This window comes from Thalassophryne amazonica, chromosome 12 (assembly GCF_902500255.1).
Source record: "Thalassophryne amazonica chromosome 12, fThaAma1.1, whole genome shotgun sequence".
NCBI classification, from domain to species: domain Eukaryota; kingdom Metazoa; phylum Chordata; class Actinopteri; order Batrachoidiformes; family Batrachoididae; genus Thalassophryne; species Thalassophryne amazonica.
This window is the reverse complement of record NC_047114.1, coordinates 55,065,875-55,082,866: the sequence shown is the minus strand read 5'-3', so window position 1 is coordinate 55,082,866 and position 16,992 is coordinate 55,065,875. Positions and strand designations below refer to the sequence as shown.

Here is a 16,992-nt window from a genome sequence, read left to right as displayed (position 1 = left end):
CCATCAACACTAATGAGCATATCATCAATCCGATGGGAAACTGTGTCATGTGATAATGGCACTGTGCTGAGTGATCTGGCTGTTTTCTTGTCAATTACAGTTTCAGCCAAAATTATAACTGTAGGGAGAATGAGATTTGATAGAATGTGGTGATAGAACGTGGCTATTGACTTAGTAATAACTAGTTAAATAGATTTAAAAAATGCACCTCTTGGAACTCTTGGTCCAACGGAAGCTGCTATCTGACGAAGGCCTTTTGGCCGAAACGTAATTATTATGAAATAAAACAGCGGCTAGACATCAATATTTTGAGTGTGCTATGCTTTTTCTTTATATTTGAGTTAGTAATAACTAGTAACATGACATGAGATCGCTACAGCTTAACAAACCTTTTGCTGTCTTCGGGTATAGTCTAAAGCAAGTATTTGCGTTTGACTCCAAGAAAACGTGACTGCAGTAGAAGATGCAAATTTAAATCCACATAACATGCATTTTTCCCTTAAGTGCCAGTGTTTGGGCATGGCCTCTTTCTAATTTTTGTCACCAGCCTCCTCGATGCCTAAACCTGGACCTGTTGTTGTTTGAGCTATTTATTAATGTTTGCTTCTGTAGCTAATTAATTTGTGCACAGTTTTGACATGCTTGAACACAACTTCTTCATACAGCAAAAGAATAGATGGCATTTGCTGGAGGTTTAACATGTTGTGGTGCACATTTATACCGTAATTCTCCAAGGACAAAATCTGTGTCTGTTTGTCTGTCTGACAAGAAACTGAAAAACACACACACACACACACACACACACACACACACACACACACACACACACACACACACACACACACACACACACACACTCACACACTGTTAGATTGGCATTTTGTCTGGCAACATATAATATTATCTGAAGATATGCTTTAAGATTTTTAGGCTAACAGGTAACATTGTATATGTAGACATGATGAATACTTTATTGAGCAAGTTAAAAAAAAAAAAAACATTTATACATTGCGCACATTCATCTTTGAAAATCCGTACATTACTCAAAGGGAGTAGAATGAAGTAAAACTTATATTTTCTACCCCCTTTCACATGTTTTATTTTCGACTACGCAGACAAGAATTTTTTTTTTTTTTTTTCCCACACACATGTATCATGGGCAACTCGTGTGCATTCATATTTCCCATACATTCGTCATGACCAAATAATATAACGGTTTAGATCCACAAACATGCACACCTGTATGTATACTAAGAATTATGTTATTCAGTTTCATATTTTTTTAATATTTTGAGTTTTAAATTTCTTTTGAATTGATGTACTGTAGTACATACTTTGATGTCCTCAGTTAGATTATTCCATAAATCCACCCCATGTCTCGTAAGGCACATTTGTTTCATTGTTGTACGAGCACACTGTTTTTTTAAATTATATTTCCTTCTTAGATTGTAATCTCCCTCTCTTTCACTAAACAATTTTTGGAGGTTATCTGATAGTAGGTTTTGTTTCACTTTAAAAATCATTTGTAAAGTTTTAAATTCTGCAAGATCTCTAAATTTTAGTATTTTGGATTGTAAAAACAGTGTACTCGTATGATCTCTGAAGCCTACATTATGGATGATTCTTATTATTGTAACTTAAAAAGTGTGTCTACATTACTTTGATATGTATTACCCCATACCTCAATGCCATAGCTAATATAAGGTAATATTAATGTGCAATAAATAATATATAAGGACTCCTGATCTAAGAAATGTTTGGCTTTCCCCATTATGGAAATACTTCTGGCCATTTTGGATTGTATGCTAGCAATGTGGGGTTTCCAGCACATCCTGTGATCGATTATTATTCCTAAAAATCTATATTGGTTAACCCTTTCAATAGGAACCATGTCAATTTTAAGATTTACTTTTGTTTTCATTTCTCGGTTTCCAAAGAGCATTAATTTTGTCTTTGAAATATTAAGTGACAATTTATTAGTATCAAACCAATTTTTTAATTTAATAATTTCTATTTGCATTTCGATCATAAGTTCTTCCAGGTTTTCCCCAGAACATACTATCGTTGTGTCATCAGCAAAGAGGATAAATTTCAGTTTTTCAGAGATGAATTGCAAGTCATTAATATAAATTAAAAAAAGTTTAGGTCCTAAAACGGACCCTTGTGGAACTCCACAATGTATCTGTTTAAACAAAGATTTATATTCTCCTATTTGTACATATTGTTGCCTGTTGTTTAAATAAGATTGGAGCCAATTTAGTGCAATACCCCTTATGCCAATTTTTTCCAATTTACGTAATAATATGTTGTGGTTAATAGTATCAAACGCCTTTTTTAAGTCAATGAAGATCGCCATTGTATGTTTCTTTTTATCAATATTATTTGTTATTTCTTCCACTAAATCAATTAAAGCTAAAGTTGTTGATCTATTTTTTTCTGAAACCATACTGGTTATCGTTTAATATCTTGAACTTTTCAATGTATTGATCTAACCGTACTGTATATAGTTTTTCTAAAATTTTTGAGAATTGAGATAACACAGATATAGGTCTATAATTTGAGAATAGATACTTATCTCCACTTTTATATATAGGTGTAATTTTGGCAATCTTCATTTGACTTGGAAACTCTCCATTAATAAAAGATAAGTTATACATATGACTTAGAGGTTTTGCAATTTCATTAATGACTTGTTTAATTATTGTAGTGTCCAACTTATTGCAATCTACTGATTTTTTTGCCTTCAATTCATTAACAGTGTTTATTATTTCCATTTCGTCTGTTGCTGATAGAAAGAATGAATTTGAGTTTACTTGTTCAGTACCTATTTCTGAGGCTGAATATGGCATTTTTATTTCAGCTGCCAATTCTGGCCCTATATTGACAAAATAATGATTAAATGCATTTACTAGTTCTTCGTTGTTATAGATCTTTTTATCACTGTCAATGAAATAGTCCGGCAAGGTACTACGGTTCTCCTTTTTCCTGTTGACACTATTTATTACATTCCAGAGGCCTTTAATATGTCCCTTGTTTTGTTCTAGTTGTGTTTTATAATACATCTTTTTACAATTTCTTAATACACGTCAACTTATTTTTATATATTTTATATTTATTTTCTGTTTCGATTGTTCTTTCTTTAATAAATACCCTGTATAGCCAGTTTTTCTTTTTACAGGCATTAATTAAACTGCTTGTCATCCATGGGTTGGTTTTAGCTTGTTGTTTGATTTGGATTGATTTCACAGGGCAACATTGATCATAGAGAGTCAAAAATTTATTCGAAAAAGTGTTATAAGCCGAGTTAACCTCAGTTTCATCTAATATTACTTTCCAGTCTTGTTTTAATAGACTTTGTTTGAATATCATTATTGATTCATTTGTTTTTACTCTTATGAAATTAGTAATCTTAATATTTTTCTTGGTAACATTTTCATGTTACCAAGAAAAATATTAAGATTATGTAACATTTTCAGCACATTATACGTAAATCTTGTTGCTGACAATGGAGACACTCTTGCTAACATGAGGTTGTTAGCATCTTATTATGTGATGCTAATGGGTTTCATGCAAACATTAACCCAGTAGCATTATGGGATGTTAGCAACCTTTCAAGACAAATGAATGTATTTTTTTAAGCACATTATGAATCCCGTTGAACACAATGAAGGCACTCAGGTCAAGCTAACATTAGGTGCAATGTCAGTGCCTTGACATCACACTTCACGTCAAGCTAGCGCTAAGCAAATTATGCAACATCTATATGCTAAGCAAAAACTCTGTGTGTGTGTGTGTGTGTGTGTGTGTGTGTCCCTCTTCTGTCCAAATGGCACCTCGGAATTGAGCCAAACTTGGCACACATATACTCTGACATACAAGGAGTGACACAGGCTACTGATGTCCCAGTGGGACTCAATGTGTCATCTGCCAGCTGCACCAGAAGGTCATCGAGGTAACCATTTCCTGCGACCCATACAAAAGTGAAGTCATCCTCAACTATGTACTGTCCTCTTTATTTTGGCTAGATGTCAGTGTTTTCCAGTGTCAGTGGCTATAAGAGTTTTTTTTTTTTTAATGTGCTCTTCATCAAAGTAAAAACACACTTTAAACTGTCTTCATCTTCACTTTCACACACTCAAACACTTTAAAAAAATTATAAAAAACTCTGGCATTGTTGAAGACACCTAAAGCCCCTTTCACACGGGGCTAACATAGAGCTGCGCAATGCTGCGTACAGACTACGCCGAGCTTATGCAGCCCTATCGCAAGTTTATGCAGCCCTACGTGGCAATACCATGAGGGACGCAAAGAGGTCAGTGAAATGGATGCACAAAATTAAATATGTTTAATTTTTTTGTGGACTGTCAGCGTAGATCACAGATGCAGGGCTCTACGCACAAAGCACTCTGCTAATGTATGTAAATCTACACAACACTGCACTACTGTACACCAGGCCTCTGCAATTGTATACAACCATACGCCAGACGAAAAAGCCTTTTCAGTTTTTTTATCAGTACATACCTATGCTAGACTTTGTTGGCAGTGAAGCTTCAAAAACACAGAAGACGAGGCGGGCCAGCCAAGCTTCCACGTTCACTAACCTGCAGCTCTGCTGTGCTTTCACCTTCTTACATTCTCTCACAATTGTGGCACATTAAATAAAGTCCATTAACTCCTGCTCACGGGCTGATTGCCAGCGAGAGGACATGTCCATGTCCACTCCTCATGGATCGATCGCGCGCGCCATCGCCGGCTGCAGCTCTGCAGTGCTTTCATCTCCTCAAGTTCTTTCAAGATTGTGGCACATTAAATAAAGCCCATTAACGCCTGCTCACGGACTGCTATCAACATACTTGTATTTCCTTTAATAGTCTAGGTAACTTCAAAAACTGTAAGGATGCTGTTATTTGCCCAAAATCCATTTGATCAAGATGCTGGTATGGTTGGTCTCTCGTGGTTTCTGTTATCTTCATACTTTATGCTAATATTAGCTGAGCTGAAGTTAGTTGTGATGTATTGCATATGTATATGCAGGTTTAACGAGAAACATCTCCAAGTGTCTGACAACCCGACGCGCTGTTTATTAACTGTTATAATAATAGCTTACGTCTGAGTTATTGTGGTGCCTGATTGGTTGAAAATGACATTACGTTGACCCCACAAATGGCAGTGTTTTAATACAAACTATGACCGTGTTGAATGATAATGTCACTGGAGCAGCTCCTCAGAAGAAGGTGAGATCACCACATAACATGCTGTTGGTTTGCCGGGGTTACATGTGTGTGTAGCTGTGTGTGTGTGTGTGTTTATATATATATATCTCAGTTGACTGGAATCTGGGATAGGTGTGAAGTGATAGCTTTGTTGGTGAAGATGAAGTTTCATTTCATTTTCTGATTCATTTAAATCATATAATGTAAACTTGATGTAAACTTTACTAAAATATGGAAACAGTGCTGCAACACAGAGACAGCACTTTCTAATTATGAACCACAACTGGATTAAATATGTATAATTTACAAAATATATATAATTTAGAGGGACAATGGAACATGTTTCTTGGTATTTATCCAATAATTGCTGCAAGGAAAGACGAATAGCAGATGATAGCCAAATTTATTGGCTGTGATCATAATGAAGTATATTTTATTTAATTATCAACTCATGTTTCATGAATGCTATTACTAAAGAAACCCACTTAGCTATTGTTATTTAGGATACCTTAGATTTAGTATTTTTGTTTTAGGGATATTTGGCTGGATTACAGTAGCTTTAGTCACAGGAATTGCTCTAGTAGACCCTATTAGAATGGGCTCATGAAATAAAAAATAAGTCCTATAGACATTCTGAGTCACATCAGGCCAGTGCTTATCCGTGGATACTGGAGAATGAAGCAGATGAAACTTCATTACTCCACCTGGATGGGACAAAAGTCTATCACAGGTTACTTTCCCAGCCAAGGCCGGCACCCATTTACATCTGGATACACTGGAGCCAATGCAGATGAAGTGTCTTATCCAAGGACACAGACAGGTAGCCCGAAGCACACACCTGTGATTGAACGATCTATATTGATCTACATGTTAACAGTCCAGCTCCTATCCCACAGAGCCACCTGCACTGCACCACCTTCCTCTACATATGAAATGAAAAGAAGTCCTCTATAGGCCATGAGGCCAACTGGTTTCTTGCGCTTATCCCCACATTCCATAGCATGAAGTGGATGCAAGTCTACAACATCCCCAAATGGGATGCCGTCTGTCTTACTTCCTCAGTCAAGGCCAGTACCCACTGACTGCAGTATCAGGTGGATTGAGATGATGCAGATGAAGGGTCTTGTTCGCAAACAAATAGCTTGAAACACACACCTGGTGTCAACCCCCAGTCTTTAGGGATGTTGCAGCTGACGACACACACTATAGGGATTTTTTATGAGCTTTGCAACATACTTCCATCAAGTTGGAGAGAAAAAAAAGTGTAAGATTAAAAGGGAATCACATCTCAAGTGTATTCAGCAATATGTTTGTTCGTAGAGATAGTTCTGAATTGTGTGACTGCTGAAAGTTCTAATTACAGAGGAAAAAGTTAACCTTTTGTTGGGAGTATGTGATTTTTCATTTATTCAATCTCTGTTTAACTGACTATTGATAGGATTAGTGTTGTTTTTCATTGAATACTTATTTCAAACAATCAATCAATCAATCAACTTTTTTCTTGTATAGCGCCAAATCACAACAAACAGTTGCCCCAAGGCGCTCAAACAACTTTGCACGATCGGTCAAACCGAGCACTTTGTCATAGCTACTGCAGGCCAATATTGTAGTTTTCCTGTGGCTATCAAAATAATGCACTAATTTGAATTCATTAAGTATAAAACCTATAACACAACAAAAATAATTAATCTTGGTTATTAGCACGAACAATAGTGAGTAGTTCAGAACTTCACTCATGCTGGGAATTTCCCAGGGCTACCACAAATTCAGAAACAAAATATTTAGAGAAATTCAAGCTTGGGCACACTTTCAAGGTTTGTCCAGGTGCTCCAGAGTGGGAAGTTCCTTAGATGTAGCTGTACATGGCTTGAACAGGCCAGCCAGGAGTAAGTACAAATCATGCTGCAAGCCTGAAATCCTACGTTTCTCAACTTTGAGAACAAAATGTTAACTTGCTGCCTGATATAATCTATGTTATATAATGGCTGAGTGGATCCTTGACATTTGATTGGTGCTTTGTATGTCACGTGAGAAGGATTATTTGTCCTATTTGTGTTGTGCTGCATTTACCGTGCAAATTTAGTTCCATTTACCGTGCAAATTTGGTTCAATACGTTTTGTACCATTGCACGCTGTGACCACTGCACGTGCACACACAGCGCACACACACTAGAGGAGTTGCATTTAACATGGCGGAGTTTGTTTTGCTGACAGGAGCTAATTGACAGTGCTAATTCTTCTAACACAAAAAACAAATCCACTATGCCGTGAGCCGTCTGTGGGCATGAAGAGCTGGTAGGATGAAGAGGATGAAAACCTGGACAAATTTCTGATGCAATTTTTTGCTGGACTGAGAATTACACAAAGTCAGTGCACAGCATCACAGACTACACTGTCAGAATTATTTCTGAACTATCGGGCTGTTTTTGCAAGTTGACTGAGAACTGTTGGACTGTTGACGTCAAAGCACCAGTGACGAACATCAAAATGCAAGTCCCTTTCAAATCCCACCCCTACCGCATTTCTTGGCTTGGCTTCCTTCCCACTGTCGCCAAGTGCTTGCTCACAGGGGGTCGTTTTGACCGTTGGGGTTTTTACGTAATTATTGTATGGCCTTGCCTTACAATATAAAGTGCCTTGGGGCAACTGTTTGTTGTGATTTGGCGCTATATAAATAAAATTGATTGATTGATTGATTTCTCCATGTAATGTGGAGTTGCGTCAGGAAGGGCATCTGGCGTAAAACCTGTGCCAATTCAACATGCAGGTCCACCTTGGATTTGTTGTGGTGACCCCAAGTGCAAACAAGGGAGCAGCTGAAGGGATTTACCATGAAACAAATAATAAATGTTTTTTCATTCTTTCAATGGTATGAATATTTCATGAGGTGGAAGATGGAATGTTCCATCTTTTACCTCATGAAATATTCATATCATTGAACTCATAAGCATGTAATGTTTGTAATGGCTGATTAGTGTATATTAGAAGTTAACTCCTGTCTCACAGAGCCACCTGTTCTTCACCATCCTGCTCTGCATATGAAATGACTTGATAATATTTTCCTATAATATGTAAAATTTTATTTTAGAAATAACCTGTAATCTCTCCCTTTTTCCACATAACACCCTGCAAGTACGATCAGTTGGGAACCACTGCCTTAAAACATGAGCTTTCGGAGGCCACCATTAAGAGTTGGCGCATGTGCATTAAAGAAGCCAAGATTACTCTTGGGCTAAAAATAAGGGGTTGAACTTTCAAGACAGAAACTATTCACACTGTGGGTGTCTTCTTGGTGTCAAGAAGCTATATGTCTTGAAAAAATTTCAAACACAGGGAGTGTTTTTGACCACATTTAAAATGGGTAGCACATCCACTCTGCAAAGTAATATTGCCACTCAATGTCTTCAACGTGAGCATGTCAAGGGCTGCATTGGGAGAAGCAGATCTCATAAATTGTGAAGTTAGGGTTTGAAATTTGCATCAGCTCTAACTGTGTAGCCCAGCGGATTATGTTTGACATTTTGTCGAGGAACTCTTACAGCACAGCTGTGCACTCTCACAACAAAAGAAGAAGAAACAAAAAAAGAAAATTACACACACAGCTGCTGAGAATTTCCAGGAGAGAGATGATAAATCCCTTCTCTGATTATGAGTGATTGTTGAGGAAAGCCTGTTTGGGGTTGTGGTGAAGGTCAGTCACAAACTTCCTCTTGATTGATCTCTGAGAAGATGCTGGCATACACACAAATCCCCAACAGAAGCACAGGTTGCAGTACGTCACCTCAGCAAACAGATGTACACAGGAGCACATACTCACACAACCATATGGGAGATTATATGGAACAGTAAGAGAGGAATTTAAAAAATGCAAAACACACGCACACAAAAGTGAATGTCTGACCTCACTGTTACCAGGACTGGGAACAGCCAGTGTATTTTTAAGGTAAAAGGCATTGTGGCTCAGACAAAACCCACTTGTACAAACAGATTTCTTTGTAAATAGTGTGTATGTGTGATTTACAAGAACTTCCTGCTTTCAATAATTTTGTTGTATTTTGAGCATTTTTGTAAGGATGAATAAATTTAAGTGTTGTCCAGATATGTAGTCGGAGTCGTGTGTGCTATTTTGCAAATCTTTTTTTTTTTAATTGTATGCATGGACGTTCAACGGCTGTTGTAAATAATGATTACAATATTTATGTATATTATTGCGCTGGCAATGGTACATTTTATGTTTTCAGATGCTTGCATGTGCTGTACCTTTACCAAAACAAATGTTTGTTCATCACAATTAGTTCATTTTCAGATTTCTAATGTGAACAATAAATTAGTCAAAACCAAACTTGGTTTCATCATGGTTCAAACTACATTATTTTACTTTTAAATGGTACAAATGGTAAGTCAAAGACCCACACCATCCACTATGACCAGTATTCCACTACTTTGAAAAAATTGAAAAAAATGTAAATATTATTTTTTTCAAAGTAGTACAATGCTGATTATGACTCTTATTCAAAGTACAGGGTGACCAAAAAACCCCAGAACCCATAAATATTGTAATAAAGTATACAAAGGTGTGCAGATTTCAGTCTGTGTACGATCATTCTCCAAACTTTCACCTATCTTGGTCGCTTTACATAAATGTCATGGTCTTTAAAAGTCATGTTCCCTAAGCAATTGCTCATTTGATACACTGTCATTCCAACTGTACCCAAGGAGACTTAGTACTAACGACATCTCGTCTGACCCTCAGTGGGGTGAAATTACATTGAAATCACTCATTATTTTCGATCCTTCACTGGCTTTAGCAAGTGTATTAATTCTAAGCTGCTAACAACCACAGACTTTCTTCTGGGTGTCTCCGATAGGGGCGTCAATCTCTGACTACTAAAGCTCCTCCTTGGTAAGTTATTTTGGCTTTTCCGTTTTTCATTCAGGGTCACCACAGCAGATCCAATATGGATCTTCATGTTGATTTGGCACAAGTTTTACACCGCATGCTCTTCCTGACGTAACTTCACATTGCATGGAGAATGTGCACATACATGTCAACCTATACGGATTGTCCGTAAATTATACAGATTTTTCCAAGTTTCAGAGTCATACGGATGTACAAATAAAGTCTTACGGATATTCAGGGTTTTCTGTGGTAAATTTATTTTTTTACTGTTGTTTTTCTTAACTCCGTGGACTTTCAGCCAGCCATCCACCATCTTTGTACTCCTCCTCGCTGTACTACCCACTCCGCGTGCACACGCAGATTGGCACAAACAGACTGACAGCTGTTAGTGATCGCCTGCTGTTAGTCCAGTAAAAAAATCCCTTTAGGTGTTTGATCAGTATATACTTGCACTGCTCAAGTTTATTTGTCCGACTGGACTGCGTAACTGCTGTTGAACTGTTGACAGCGCTTCAAAGGTGGATTATGCTTTAGTCAACTGATCGACATTGCTAGCACACAGCGCAGCCACGTGAAAGGGACTTGACCAGCTGTCTACGCTGTGCTTTGGAACGTGAGGTACTGGAGGTGAGTTACATGTTTATTTATGTCGTCATGCGCTGGGCAAACATTTTCCCATCATACCTGTTCCAGACTTAGGAGGTGTATGTGTAATAATACAAGGTTTGTTAGAAAAGTATCGTACCTTTTTATTTTTTTTCAAAAACTATATGGATTTTATTGTATATTTTTACGTCAGCCAAGCTTGAACCTTCGTGCGCATGCGTGAGTTTTTCCATGCCTGTTGGTTGCGTCATTCGCCTGTGGGCAGGCTTTGAGTGAGCACTGGTCCACCCCTCTCATCGTTGTTTCATTGCGAGGAAATGGCGGAATGATTTAGGCTTTTTTTCCATCAGAATTTTTTCAAAAACTGTTAGAGACAGGCAGCTGGAAACCATTCGAAAAATTTATCTGGCTTTCGGTGAAAATTTTACGGGCTTCACAGAGAATAAGGAGTGTTACTACAGCTTTAAGGATGGCCCACAATGGTGCACAGCACGCCGCGCTCCGAGCCGCCATCGAGAGGCAGAAACCACCACATCATTTCTAAACGGATGGCTGTGTGGAGCCGGGACCATCGTGTGCAATTTCTCTGGTTATCACAAGAGCTGGACATCAGCCATTTTCCAGCAGATTTCACTTTTAACAAGAGATTTTGACATGGAAAGCAGCGCAGAGGCTTCGCGCGTCACGACCAATTCGCTGATGAAGCGAGACAAAGGAACACCTCCGTTTCGGAGTGCCAGAGGACAAGTTGGGACATGCCTATCTCGGCTTTCAGTGCTTACCAGTCGAGTGAGGATAAGAGAAATTGTGGAGAGCTGGGCATGTCCTCTAACATCCCATTCAAATTGTTCAACTGCAAAGCAATACTACAAAATCAAATTTTTCATCTCTTGGTGTTAGTTTTCATTTGAAACCAAAGTGACATATATTTTACAACACCAGCAATGCCACTGAGCTCAAACCTAGTATCGGACAGTCTGGTTTTGTGATTGAATGATGATAAAGAAATATCAATACAAACTCAACAAGTTTTTTAAAGCCATGGTCTAAAAATTATTTTGTAACTTTGGCTGCAGTTAGATGATTTTTATCAACCATTATTATTGAACAAAAGGTATTCCCAACTCAGGCAAAGCGTGAAAGCCTACACACAGTCATGCAATCTGAGTCTGAGATCAGAGTAAGACCAGCAGACAGTTAAAGAGAAAATATCTTCCTTTTTTTCATACCAAAAAAGAATAGACATCAATATTCACAGCTTAAGAGTCACTGGTACAAAATGATGTAACATGTTTCTGTCCTCCAGTCTCTTTGTTGTCTGAATTTGCAACACTGCAGAGGCTCAAACATGAAAAAGCTGCATATATGAAGTGAGGAATCCTGTTAAGTTCCCAAGAAGGAGATTCAGATGCAGTAATTGAAATTAGTAGAAGGTATTCATGCATGAAAGGGACCGGATATGACTAACGTGACTAATCCATGACACATTTAATAGCAGAAAGCTTAATATTAACTCCTTAATGCCTGAATTTATATAGCTGTATATAAAAAAAATGTTTTGTGTGTGTTTTTGCCTTTAAGTAGATGGTAAATAATGTTGCGATTATTAATTTCACTTTTGCACAAAAAATAAGTCGTAATTTTGGTATTTTGGTAATAATTTATGTTATAATGTTATAATAATAATACTGGTATGTTGCAAATATGCGACAACAGGCATACTGATCAATTTGGTATGTTGCATATTTGAGTCAAATATTGTAGCATATATGCGACAATAGGCATTAAGGGGTTAAAATGGACAGCATAGTGGTTTAGTGGTTAGCACTGTTGCCTCACACCACAAAGGTCCAGGGATGTCTTCATCTTAAAATGCCTAAACCTAAGAAGTCTGAAAAAAATGACCCCATACAGTTGCCACAAAGGAGGAAACTATATTTATAGAGACAAAAACTTTTTTTTTTTTTGTGCTAGGCTGTCAACTTGGTTATTTATGCTCAAAAGCTGGGCATTTTAACATAGACTTCAATGGGAACCTGCTCGCTTTTCGAGCCAGCCTCAAACAGCCAGTCAAAGAACTATAACTTTTTCTTCTTCCGAGTGTGCCCATTTAGTACCCATTTAGAGCTGGGCAGACTGGGACAAGCAGATAATGTGCCTTGTCAAAGTATACATACAGGTAGTTTTAAGCACACCTGCAATGGAAAAGCACACTGTATACATTAGGCAACCAACCCCTCCACCACATAGTGACTTGCTCTGCACAGAGGATGCCACCAAATTTAATTGGACACTACCTTGTTCTGCTAAGAACAGTGGTAACATATCCAACCAGAATTCTGCCAGAAGCTTGTTGATGGCTCTCACAAGCATGTGATCAAAGTGAAACTTGCTAAAACACATTCAATCAAAATTAGATGTGCTATCCATATAATTCTGACCTTGAATTTAATTGAAAAAAATCCAAAATCAATAATAATAACTTTTGCACCATTTTTAAAATTTAAATGAGACGTTATCGAAAGCCAAGTATTCTACTTCACCGAAGAACGTTGTACTTATAAAATTACAAAACTCAGTGGATCCAATATAGTGCAGCAGATAACAGAATATTTACAGAATATTTTTTTTAAATGCTGAAATAAGCAGAAATACTACCTAGACTTTACTCTTTTGAAAAACTCTGATTGCCCACTTGAATTTTCAATAGGCAGCCATGTAAGGGTCAGTTGAAGAATTACATGGTCAAAACATACGCCAATCATAATGAAAACTATACCACATGATTTGTCTGATCACAAAGATTACAAAAAGCTATAGCTTGGACTATTTATGACTGAATGTTATGGAGTTATGGGGTGAAAACTGCAAGAATGGTGACAAAGGTCAATTTCAGTTTGTAAAGGTGAAACAATGTTGGTATCCATTGGATTCTATGACATGTGACATATGTTACCCAGTAACATGATAACTAAGCATGACACACATTTCCCACCCTGCACCCATGTGTCTTAATGTACTTAACTGACTTGTACTCTTTTCTGTACCCATGGGTATGTTGGTGTAGTCAGTGAGGTGTAGTCAGGTGCAGTGTTGGTGCATTGCTATCATGGGGCAACAGAAAGTGATTGTGCCATAGACGCTAAAAACATTAGTCTCAAGTCGAATGCAAAGTGTTTTATGCCATTTAAACAGTGGAATATTCAGTTATACCTCACGCACATGGGTTCACAATGTGCATACTCTCCTCTTGAATGCACCGGGATGCACTAATGTGCATCCTGATGCACACAAATGAAACAGAAGTGAAAATTAAAGTTTAAATTGAAATAAAGTGAAAACTAATGGAAAACACAAGACATCATCACCTGTGTTTTTCTGGTTTCTTTCGCCTCAGATTTGCATGTGGGGATCACCAATATGGGCTGACTACAGCATGGACTAGGTGCAGCAAGGAGGTGTGGGTGATTGGATGGAGAAGAAGCTGTGGGAATGACCTACTTGCACGCTTTGATGCTTTGCCTCTGAGTTACTGTCGGAGTGGCACACGCTCATCTTAAAGGTGACGACAGATGACAGTGTGATTGGGCTAATTCATGTCATGCCCACCACACACCCATTTGTACAATATGCCTCACATTGTGCTCAGATTATGTGCAACACAAATAGCAAAATGGACTTGGATATTCCACAAATACACTTGCGCAATGTACTTTAGACAATGCATTGTCGGTCACCACAATAGGGTCCTGTGTGTTTGCCATAAACATGCAGTGTTACGGTATTATTTCTGACAAATGAACTGCTGTACCAAACTGTTATGACACTGAGGTTTGAAAAAGTGGATTATGTATTGCAATAAATCAGTTAACACTTTTTAAAAGCTGTAAAAGGATTAAGCTGTGGCCATTGTTTTGATCTATAGCCAGAGAATAAATCAGATTACCCTGGAAGGTGACACCTACTCAAAGCCCAACAGACATACAAACTACTGCACCATAAAGTAAAGGATCACCCTGGTTCAGGATGACACACAGCAGACTAGGCTGGTGTACAGCGTTTGAAAGAAAAAAAAAAACAAGATAGAACAGAGTGATGGATTTTAAATGAATGCATAGAAGAATAACATTGCACGTGTGGGTGTTATTCAACTTTACCTTTTAGGTGGATCTTATTTTCTGGGCTATGCACCAACACCGAGCTAACGGAATCCAAGCTGTCGTAGTTACTGCAGCCAAGAGGGCCTGTCCTTGTTTCTGTTACCTGGGAAACAGAGAAAGGACAAATCTATTTAAGATATGTCTGCATACATATGTTGTCAGGTCCACGGGTTAGAGCAGGAAGAACAGGTGACAGAGGGCATTGGATTAGATACGGCGTCTGACAGCAGAGAAAACTATCACTGTGTTTTGCTTCACTCCACACACCTGCAGCCACAGCAGTCTGCTTTGTGCTGGCTGTCTCATCCAAGGCAGCGAAGACAGATGTATATATGGGAAACAGTAAAAATAGAATGGAGAGGGGTGAGCTATTTGAGTGAAAAAGCAACTTCAACTGAACAAAATCATAGAAAGGGAGGTTTGTTCACATTAAAATGGATGACAGGAGTAGGTACGAACTGTAGAGTATGTTTATTTCTGAGCAGCACAAGTTGCAGGGGAAACAGATTTTATAGACATATGATGGGGTGGCCTGGAGATACAGTTTTCACAAGGGGTTTGGACTTACGGTTTGAAACAAAACCGTGGACTGCTGATAACACAATATTAAGATGAATAATATTCTATACTGTAATACAAAAACAAATTATTAACACTATTCACACACTCCAGCCTAAACAGAAAAGAAACCTCACTCATCTGCCTTAACTGACCTACATACTGCTAGCGACGGGTTTCTGTACTTCCATTCATGGATTGTATTCAGGGATTTTTCTAAACCAGAAACAGGTACACTATGCCCTGTAAAAAAAAAAAAAAAAAAAAGGATTTATTGAATCTACTTGACTCAGTCAAGTCCATTTTTTTTTTTTTTTTTTTTTTTGCTTTGGCCACATTATGTTATTTAAATTAAAGTGCAGAGATTTCAGAAATATAAAGTTGATATTTTAAATTAACTTTGGCAAAACAAAACAATGACTTGACTGAGACAAGTTGAGTCCATAAATCCTAAATTGTTGATGAGGGACTCCTTCTTGATGCAAGTAGAACAAACCTATTATTGACAGTCCACTTGTATAGACAGTGCAGTGGTGGCACCAAAAGGGAAAAAAGGCTAAGGTAAGACATTAACTGTATAATCAGTCATGTTAAAAGGTTTCTTTACTTTTATTGAGTTCAAGATGCACATTCATACCTCCATTGGGATCCTCTCCTTGGTATCGGAGACTTCAAATTACATTTTCAGCTATTCACTGGTGGTGACAAGAAGCAGTTTACTTTGAGGGTTTTAGCTTGGCCCACAGCCTTACACTGAACAACTGTTTAGTGATGTTAGCAGAGTCAATCAGTGTTGCACTGATTAACATTGTTTCTTCGTGTTAAACCCAAGAGCATCTAAAAATAGGGGGCAGTTTGAAAAGTGCCTGAGTTCCTCTTTAAGCACCAGCAGACATCACAGACAACATTTAATATGACTTACATTTATTTTAATGACAAAAAATGAGTTAATGATTTCAAAGGTGATAGGAATAAATTAAATATTTTCAATGAAATTTTCATTTACATTCATTTTCACAGAACAGATCAAATTTAAATAGTCTCAACTCCCGTAACACATAGCTGGAATTACGCAGAATGGTGTCAGAATTATGAACCTGCGCACATCTGAAAAGTGTCAGATTTCAGTTCTAACACCTTCTGACAGCCATCTGCAGGGAGTCCACACAGTTGGTTGAAATCGGCTGGCGGCCCTGAATGTGATGCACATGTTCAAAACCCTCCGGGTGATGTCGAGGTGGAATACCTATCCGACAGCAGTCTGAGCGCCATCTGACTACAATTTACATATTCTGAAGGTGGCATAAACAGGATCCAAAATGATTTGAGCGCATATGAGGGAACCTCGAGATGGATTGGGCATGGCAAAGCTTGCCGGCATGACCTGCACATGCCACTTATCCACTTATAATGTCCACCACCACTGCCCCTCCACCCCCAAAGCGCAAAGGGACTGTCGATCGTTGATATGTATGTGGCACACAGCCATCCATATGCAGGGGATATGAACTCAGTGCGAACAAATCGAAAGCACTATGTCGACTGAGGGTCAATG

At 38.0% G+C, this 16,992-nt stretch overlaps 1 protein-coding gene across 1 annotated transcript in view; it reads right to left on the bottom strand.

The window, feature by feature from the left end:
* brinp2 (bone morphogenetic protein/retinoic acid inducible neural-specific 2) overlaps positions 1–16,992 on the bottom strand; it is a 680,262-nt gene that overhangs the window by 169,124 nt on the left and 494,146 nt on the right. Inside the window, exon 5 of the mRNA XM_034184056.1 lies at positions 14,877–14,982. Coding sequence (XP_034039947.1) covers positions 14,877–14,982 — 106 coding nt within the window. The remainder of the gene's footprint in view (positions 1–14,876; positions 14,983–16,992) is intronic.